We start from the raw sequence: 9,730 nt of genomic DNA on the forward strand, positions 1-9,730 counted from the left end.
GTAAACACAGTGATGGCAGCTTGTGTCAAAGTTGGAGTTTGCGTGTTGCAGTTGCTATCAGTGCAGCACTCCAACTCACACCTCAACAAGGTCCAGAATGCCCGTGCTTTAAGAGAGCCACCAAGAGCAAAACATGCTGCTTTTTTATCTGAAATGAAAAATGAAAATGGCAAACCTTATCTGTAGTTGCAAAGCCTGATAAAGTACATTATTAAAACGTCTGCATTGGTTGGTGGACAATTGGGCCCTACCGTTTTCATCCATTGACTTGACATCAGCTTTTTTTTTATAGTTTTTTTTCCGAACTCATATTTAAATACATGGCTACAAAGATACATGCATCTAATTGGTAAACGAAACGGTGATAACTCAAAGACTACTGAAAGGCGAGATTGGAAATTTGGAGGTATACCGCAATTTTTCGACGAAATTCCTAAAAGTTATACGTTTCATTGATTTTGTAGCCAAAAAGTCCGGAAATTTTAGTTCAATGGTTAGTGCCCATTTCACTAGTCAACAAGCAAGATTTGAGATTGTTACTCGCACTCAGTAAATTCTTATTAATAGCAATGGTTCAGATTTAAAGTTAACGAGTAGAACATCGCAAAGTATATGTTACACTCCACAAGGAAAGTCCGTTTTTATCTACTTTAATTCGTGCAAACTAATCCAAAACATCAACACATTTTCTCTCTCCCTTTGCACACGGGATTCTCTCATCCCATAATAGTCTGCATCGGGCTTGGCCCAGTCTCTTGCGTCCTACTCGTTACATATACTTCCCCTTCAAAGCACTTGTTTGAATTTAGGTTTATCTATGTTTAGAGTAATACCTGCGAATTTGTGGTTTCGTGACTGAACGAGAAAAGAACCCGTTTCTTTGCTTTACTTGCGACTTCATCTCGCATCTGGTTATAATGGTCATTAATTGAAATCCTTACGCGTTCAAGGTTTTCTGAATCTCAGACTTTTTACGTTGTTGTCAAATAAAACTTGTGTTATGAAATGATTTGAACATTTTGTTAAGGGGTGGACCATCAACCTAAGAGACTGGAAATATCCACTAGCTTCTGATCAATCCCTCACTAATTTTTCATATATACTATTCCTCTCGTAAACTCGCTGCTCTAATCTTTGATTACTACTAGTTTATAGTTAATTACCTGCGCAATCAATACACCCTCGAATAACGCCCTCGCGGACTTGTCCATACTGGTCGCGATATGTCCCAATAGCTGAACCACAATGAGTTGTACCGAGTGAATTTCGGTCAGTGGCACACGTCTGACTAAACTGATTCGCGATGCAAGTAGCTTCATCATTTTCAGCGCAAGCGTGACAGACTTTTGGGCCAGCATCTTTAAGGATAATTAACACGGAAACAAAAATAATGGTCAAATGATTCTGATATTCTACCTACCATTGTTCAGCAATAGCTAACAGTAAATTATGTTTAGCACGAATACACAACATAGATAAAGCTAGATAAATTCGCACTTCATCCGTATTTCTCTCGGTTTTAACGTGCTCCTGTGATTAAAAAAAACACTTCCTTTTTTTGTTCAGATTTTGAGAGTGTGTTTGCTTAACACATGTCTGGCAAAATTTTGAGCTTTGATCTTTATCCAAACGCCGTTTAGTAATACTTTAAGTGTAAGTTTTGGATTTCAAGGTTTGCCATAATTATTCACGTTCAATACTCAGAGTGTTGGGTCTAGGGAAAGTGACGTCAAAGGCTCACTAGTGTAAAATTTCAGCGTGTGAATGCAACTTATTACTAGTGTGCTATATGCAATCCAGTCAGAAAATAAGTTGAATTTTTCCGTTTTAAGAAAAAAAATTCCCGCGTCGGGAAAAGCCTGTGCTGTCGCTCCCCTGCTAAGTAGTGTCTTTGCGCATAGAAAAAGCGTTTTAGTGGATCTTTAATTAAACAAAACATACGCTTATGGATAAACAAGACAGGTGGTGAAACATAAATATCTGGAATCTCCAAAGCGACGAGTAGTGGATTTCTCTAGCCGTATTAAAGCAAGCTGTATCTCCAACATTTTACTAACTGTGATGTTATGTACAACACAGGAAACCAAATGGAAAATTCTCTGGTAACTTTTTCTGGTTGGATATGGAGAGAGAAGGAATCGAAAACCTTGAGTAGATCTGTGATCTCTGTTGTCTGGCTATTTATATTTATTTGTACTCAACTCTGCACAGTCATCAGGTAAAGAATTAACATTTGGAAATTTGACTAAATCTTGTTAGTCAAGAATTCTTTGAAAGAAGGTTTAATTTGTAATATTTTTTTTTTGCTTCATTATTAAAGGAAAAGGTTATTCAGAAAAGGGTTTGATCCGGTGAAAATTTAGTTTGCTGCGTTATGACTAATTTCAATTGACACGAATTGGGTTTCTTGTTTTCAAGCACAAAATGAAACAGAAAGGATTTTTTTTGGCCTCTAATAGAAAATATGTTGTTTGTTTCAATAAACTTTTTCGCTGGAAAAGATTTTTCGGCCTTCGTGGATTCATCGTGTTGTGTAACATTCGAACTTAACTCATTTGCATACGTGGGTTGAAATTTGATACGGGCGAGCAGTTTCAAAAAGATGACAGGAAGTTTTAGTCTTGTTCTTTCTGGCAAATGATGAACAGGTAGGTTTAGTCAACCCAAAAACATTCAGATGGTAAAAAAGCTTCATATTTATTAACCATTTTCTTCGCTTTTGTGCTTGTCAGCATTGTGATTTGCGATAATTAAGGTTCATGTGTTCGCAAGTTTGTTTTTGCATCTCATAGTTGTTTAGATTTCAATTACAAACTCTGTTTTGACTGCCTGCTCAACCTCATTAAGTAAATAGACTTAACTGATTAGAGTCTAATGTGAAGTGCTAAGTTTCTAGCCCATATGAACCATGTGAGCGTTAGCCCTATTAATGGAAATGAACCCGCACAAGGACAGAGAAAAAAACCCTGTCCAGGGTGGGAATTGAACACAAGATCTTCGGATTACATCACCGCTGCTCTACCGACTGAGCTACAAGGTCAGACGGGAGCAGGCCGTGGGAACATAAGATTTTAAAATCACGGCAATGAACATATGAACGCTCACACGGTTCATATCGGGTAGAAACCTAGCACTTCACATTACACTCTAATCAGTTAAGCCTGTTCAAATAGAAGTGCTTCACGGCCAACGTTTGCAAAACCTAATCCTTCCTCGTACTCATTGAGTAAATAGTTCACCCTGTCGTGAAAATAGATACATTTCTCAGGAAACGAAACGAAAAATAGTGTTTCGCTTCCGGACTGAGCAGCTCTGGGGATGATGAGAAATATGCTGTATTCGAGCTCCATCCCCTGGCCTATTTCTTCTATTGTTGGGAGTTACCAAGAGTACCTATTAGAGCATTTTTCTTTTTTTTTATTTTCGGATTGGCCCAGCCAGCATTACTCCGAGGAAAATCCACTTTCAGCACCTTACTGTAAAGTCCCCTGCTTTTGCGGTACTTTTTGGTGCAAACGTTAAACCCAAAACAAAAATTGACCTGGAATCAGATTAGAATGAAAAGAAGAGGATTTTCAAGTAGAAATAACATGTTCAGTCCTTCCTTAGTGTGTATAATAAACGGTTGCTTAGTGCAACTGCAAGATCTGCATGGCATAGCCATGCAGGAAAACCTTGTCAGAGCAATTTACAGTGAGTGAGTTTTACTCAAGAGCGTGTTTTGTTATCTGTGAGCTGAATTAATTACCAAAGCTTGAAAGCTTGAAAAAGTAAAAGACCTCAAAACGGGACAGGACATTACAAGGACATTATAATTCAACGTGTGAACGTGTGAGCCAAAGGGCCACTGCTGGCACGACGTCAGGATGACTTCTCAAAAGGTCTAAATGACACTCCCCCCACCCACTTAAACAAAAAAAATTAACTGGAACGCTGCAGTTCAATACCACCTAACTCAGTGCCTTTTGTTTTTGCGTAACACGTACCACAGGCAAACCAGTTTACGCTCATGGAGCGTCCAGTTATATTTGCAAAGCGCGCGCTGCATATTAATTCTGCGGCGTTCACGCGCATTGCATTCTTAAACTAGTGAGCCTTTGACGTCATTTTCTCCTCGATCCAGCTCTCTCAAGATCTTAAAGTTAGTAATGGCGGACCATTAAATAGGAAGAATCCAGTTAAAATAAACAATTGTCTTTTTGAAATTTGAATGAATGAATGAATGAATGTTTATTTTCCACAATAATATTTCAAAGAAAACCAATAATAAGAGTAAAGTCATTAATATAATAAAAAGGATGGATGTTACAATAATTGTGGCGAGGAGACCCTAAGAAACCACCAGGCTTATGAGAGGGGCCCCCTCATATGCCTATCATTAATCTAAATAATCTTATGCATTGCTTGTGCGGCATAACTAACTCTTTTTTTTTTAACAGAAACCCTATCATATTGTTCTTAAAGTTGAGATAACTAGATGAATTAATAATCAAACCAGGAAGAGAGTTCAACATTTTTGAACCTTGATAAAGAATTGTAAATTGTTTCATGTGATGTTAGTGCGACAAAAATGTGGCCGATAATTGCTGGCTATTCTAGTACCGTAATTGTGCACTTGAAGGCTTGTTTCAAATAAATTAAAAAACATCGAAGGCAATAACTGATTGTGATCCATGAACTTAGAAATTTGAAATGAATTTATTTGAAAAATGTCGATGATGCCTAGTTTCGCAAATAAAGTAGCAGAATGCGCTCGGTAATCTGAATTTGTTATTGCTTGCACAGCACGCTTTTGCAAGTAGATTATTACGTGGAATGCCGAAGGCATCCACGTCTTAAAACCGGGCTGGAATCTTTTTTTTGTTGGTAGTCACAAATGTGCATACCCCACGGATATTGAATTAATTTCCGATCGGGTGGACTGCTTTATATTCCCTACGGTATTTCCAAACTTCCCTGTCCCGAGGAGAACTCCTATACTTCCCAAGTCATCACGATCTTTCTTTGCTAGCGCGTTAGACCACTCGGCCACCGTGACACACTTCCGTGAAAATGGTGAAAGCAAACATTTATAATAGAATCTTTCCGCCCGCCATGATTGTTTCAGTATTAAACTATTCGATAAAGTGGATAGATGCTTTTTCTTTGAGAAAGGCAAGCTTTAAAGGTAAGGAGAATTTTCTACGTTATTTCTAGATCTTGCTTCGTACTTGTGTGTTCCACTGTGAACATTATTATTTTGCATACAACGAATACTTCATTAGAAGCATTTTGCATAGAACGAATACGTACTCCAATATTTCTTGGGAACCAGTTTGTTCGCCGTTTTGACGTAGAAAGAAAATAAGAGAATAGCTTTGACCGGCCAAACAAGATAAAAAATGAAATCAAGTTTAAAAAAAAACGAATTAGTTATCGCTGTCACGGGGACTTCGCAGCCGTCCCCCATCCAAGTACTAACCTCATTCGGAGGAGCTTAACTTCAGCTGACACTTGGACTAGCATCAACGATTGTGATCTTTATGTTAAATTCGCACATAGATCTTGTCGAACTTTATAACACTTGAAAGAAAAAAAACGCACTAACAAAAACCAGGTGTTATGCCGTCATTTTGTCACAGATGTGTCCTTGTTTCGTGAGTTGTCAGTAAACACGCAAGGTATAACTTTATCACAGGCGGCCGCTAAAATCGATGTCACTTCCGATTTTGCGATTTTACTTGTATGACCAAAAGTACGATAGAAAAATTGAACTCTGATGGAACGTAACAAAAATTTCCCGAAATGTTTTTCGCTGATGGCAAATTGTTTTATTCTCGATCGACACTTCCTAAAAGTTCCTTCTGCTCTCCTTAAAAACTACATATTAATATTTATTTACTTTTTCGTCAATATTTGTTTTGCATAAAGCAGGCTAGCAAAATCTGTACCTTGCTTTGTTCGCATTTTTGAGCGTTAAAATAGAATTTTTGGGCGTATGTTCCTGACAGCAAAAGTCGCATATTTTAACGTCCCCCATCCAGATACTAACCCCGCTGGAAAGGGAAAAATTTTAGTAACATTGGTCTTGGAAAGGTGTCAGAAGCTCAGAGTACACGCTTAAGCTTGTGGTGAAAAAGAAGTTGTAAATGATCAACATATCGGCTTTGAAGCCAAATGTTTCTCGATTTCCTGTTATTTTCTTCAATTGTTCTGGGCTTAGTATTTTACTGAACCACATGTCTTCTTAGAGGGTATATAGCAAAGATGTCTACCATGGCACCGTAATGATTTACGATACCAAACAATGTCGTGTACTATTAGAGCTACATATTGTGCAAGGACTTGAATCTCCTGGAAAAAACAAAACGCCGTTCAGTTGACAGTTATGGAAAAAAACACTGTCAAGTTACTGCACTACCACACGCAATGCGTTCTTACTTTAAAAGATATCCCCGTATCTCCTCAATTTTACCCTCCCCCCCCCCCCCACCTCCAGACTAAAAATCCCGTATCCCCACAATTTTTTTTTACCTAATTATCCCGTATCCTGATCGCTTCTCCGGCTTTTGGCTAAGATTAGTTTCTTGGCCAAGGGCTACGGTCAAGTACTATTGTACAACGTACGGTACTTTTTCAGTGCCGTAAGGGGCAGGCACAGAACAGTTTCGGCTGTTTGTCTGTTCTCTCGAAAACGATGACAAGGGTTTTTTGGGTTTTTTGTTCAGCTCGAGTGTAGAATCAGGACGAACTGTTGTAGTTTCTGATAACTATTTACTACTTGTAGCTTTTGTTGAATTTTGAATCGATGATAGAGAGAGTTTTGGCGATCTCAATCCGGACTGGACTACTGGATTTAAGGATTTTTCTTAACGAGATTTCAAGTTATTGTGGAACGTTTGGTACCAAGTTACTGAAATCAAGATTATGGAATTGTAAAATTAGAACTTTGGACTGGACTATACAACACGCAATTACGGAATTTTTGAGCATTGAGAGAAATAGAGCACGGATGTTGTCTTCTTGTCTTCGCCACGGCAAATTTATACAGTTTGCAAGGAACTAAACCAGGATTACAGAACCAGACGTCGATTACAGGGCCCGGTTGCTCGAAAGCCAATTACCTTAATCCAGGATTAGCGTAAACTTTTGTTTCATGTTTTCAACTTTTTGGTCACAGTTTCCTTTGCTTATTTTTGTTTTCAAGATTGACTTCTTCTAATGTAAAGTTTTTCTGAATATCAGCCTTGAACAGCATTTGGGAGTAGAGGATAAAACTCGTTTTAAAACCCAGTTTCTGAACAACTGGCCCAGGATGATAAGTTGTTGAACTGTGATTTGTAATAAGTTTTTAGGATGATTTAAGGCTGATCCTGTAATTTTTGGATGAAAGGAGTTAACGAAGCAAGTAAAACTGTAGGATTTGAATTAAGTCTCCTTCCAAAAAATAATAAATAAAAGATCCCGTATCCTGATAACCTGCTAATAGGGCTTCGTTGTTTGCATTTGCAAATTTAGTAACATTAGTAATGAGTTTTTACAACAAAAAACTTTAAGTTATATTACAGATGTATCTTTCTAGTAATCTTTTGCCATTTTCCGAAGTCTACCTGTACTTGAAGTTCACTGTAACTGGACAATTTGTGTTAACTGTTTGCGCATTCCACGGATACGCCCTTGTAGGCGTCTTGTTCTATTTAAATTGGAGACATGTGTAGAGGACCAAGTGGAATTGCAATAAGTGATATAAGGATAAATTAGTGAGTAGTTCAAGGCTAGCTTGGTTGTTGAAGAAAGGTTCAATCAAGATCTAAATATAATACTAACGGATTTTGCGATTTGCTTTGATAAAAGAAACTTATTTGATGCTTCCAAGTAAGATGCTCTTCTTACATTTTGTTCACAGGGGCACTTTAAAACATTTCACTAATGTTGCTACTCCTCTCCCTAAATAACTGATCGGAGCCGAGATTACCACTTTCAAAAGCAGTTCCATTAAATAAAGAAATACTGGCCTAGGAATGCATTTCAGTTGGCCGAAGATATACTGACTACCTCCCAGCTGGAGATTTGTCTTGGTTCCGTTTAGTAATGAAAATAGTACTAACAGTAGTGTTGCTACTCCTCCTATAAGAATTAGCTAGCTGAGATTGGCTGAGCAGTTCGATGGATACTTATGCTAACGCTCAAAACGTCAGCTTTTAGAATCTCTGTACGGTGGCCAATTTACTTTATCAACTCCGTTGATAAAACCAAATTTTTGTATACTAGTTCCCCAGCGACGAAGCACCACTGTGACAGTTTCTTTAGAAACTACCTCCTTCATTCGATGGATACTTAGTTACCTTTCTGCTTAGAGATGAGCGCTTTAGGAGTTATCAGTCTTGGCCAAGAACACATCTTCGGCCAGAACTCGTGTCAAGTCACACGATCAGGAACCGAATAAGGCGCTAATTAGCCTCAAGCTAAGACCAAGTGACTTTGAATCTCTGCAAAGGCTTGCCAAAGCAACAACTGTCGGGGGTGGAAGGGTAATAATGAAAAATAAATAACGGCTTAAAAAAGGAAAGGAATAAGATATATTTAGCGTGCGACAATTCGGAATAATGAATTACGGTTCCCGTGAAAGAATAATGAATACGGATAAATGAATATCAAATAGCGTTTCCATAATGAACAATAAATGACTCAGGAAACAAATGGAAGGAATGATGAATAACTGAGATCCAACTATTCCGCTTCAATCCCCGATAACTGGTATACATGTACTAAATGATCTCATCTGAAACTATGCAAAAAGGAAACGGAAGGACCATGGTGGTTTCTTTGACCTAAATGAATACTCACCAACTGCGTTTTCAAGAAAGCAGAAGATTACAAAATATAGAACGGCCTGCATGTTTGAAGCCATAATCGTTTGACTCCTTCCAGGTACTCGTCGGTGCTATACGTAAGCTAAAGGTGTACGCTTTGACGGGTGTTTCTCTACGCCGCAGGCCAGAAATGTGAATATAATGTTACTGAACAAATGATCCAGGTGAAAGCGTTGTCCATATACTGCATCGCCGTCATAAATCACTTGATGAAGGTGTTCAGCCAATCACAGAGCGCATTGCGTTTGGGTGTGGATGTTTATTTTGAGAACGTTTTTCCCAGAAAGCAGCTAATTATGATGACATAATTAAACTACTCCGGCAGAAGGTGAGAGAAACGTTAACCTTGCGAAAGCCTTTGACAAAAAGAGCTCTCCAATGTTGTCGTCGTTTTTTTCTCTTTCCATTTTTTTCGATTTTTCCGAGTAACGAAACAGCATTAAAGGCTGGAAATCGATTGCTTCGAGTACCCAGTAGAGATCGAGACTGCATGTAATTTTCCAAAAAAAGGCAGGAAGGTCGTCTATCCTTTTCTGGGAAAAACTTGTATAAACATGCTTTCCCAGAAAACCGGAAGCCTTTGGCATATTCTTCTGCGAAAACTAGAAAATTTTTTGTTCACCAATGTTGAAAGTATAGCTTCCATCTTTGGACCAGACAGAGAGCAGCGAAAATTGTTTGCCGACGCGTGTTCACTAGCGATCAATAGCGCCTCAATCACCGAGTAGATCGCTTAGTTAGCCTCCGCAAAAGAAAGTTTCAGTCAAAAGCAGTGATATCATTTCCCTGTAATGCACGATTTCAGCTTTAAGCTTTGTCCAAACGTAAAATGTTTGGCGACCAAACACCAACAAACATAGTTTCATGACCAAACATTT

At 38.3% G+C, this 9,730-nt stretch overlaps 1 protein-coding gene across 4 annotated transcripts in view; it reads right to left on the minus strand.

The window, feature by feature from the left end:
- LOC138010417 (uncharacterized skeletal organic matrix protein 2-like) overlaps positions 1-9,002 on the minus strand; it is a 25,631-nt gene extending 16,629 nt beyond the window's left edge. For 3 of the 4 annotated variants that reach the window (XM_068857371.1, XM_068857370.1, XM_068857373.1), the window contains exons 1-3: positions 8,827-9,002; positions 1,164-1,358; positions 1-148 (exon numbers count right to left, since the gene is read on the minus strand). The exon at positions 1-148 is cut by the window's left edge and continues 8 nt beyond it. In XM_068857371.1, the coding sequence (XP_068713472.1) occupies positions 1-148; positions 1,164-1,358; positions 8,827-8,890 (407 nt within the window). In that variant the 5' untranslated portion in view covers positions 8,891-9,002. Of the gene's footprint in view, positions 149-1,163; positions 1,359-8,324; positions 8,397-8,826 lie in introns of those variants that run through there. The other variant, XM_068857372.1, reaches the window with a different exon arrangement.
- Positions 9,003-9,730: the final 728 nt, after the last annotated feature.

The sequence above is a fragment of the Montipora foliosa genome, chromosome 7, assembly GCF_036669935.1.
Source record: "Montipora foliosa isolate CH-2021 chromosome 7, ASM3666993v2, whole genome shotgun sequence".
Taxonomy (NCBI): Eukaryota; Metazoa; Cnidaria; class Anthozoa; order Scleractinia; family Acroporidae; genus Montipora; species Montipora foliosa.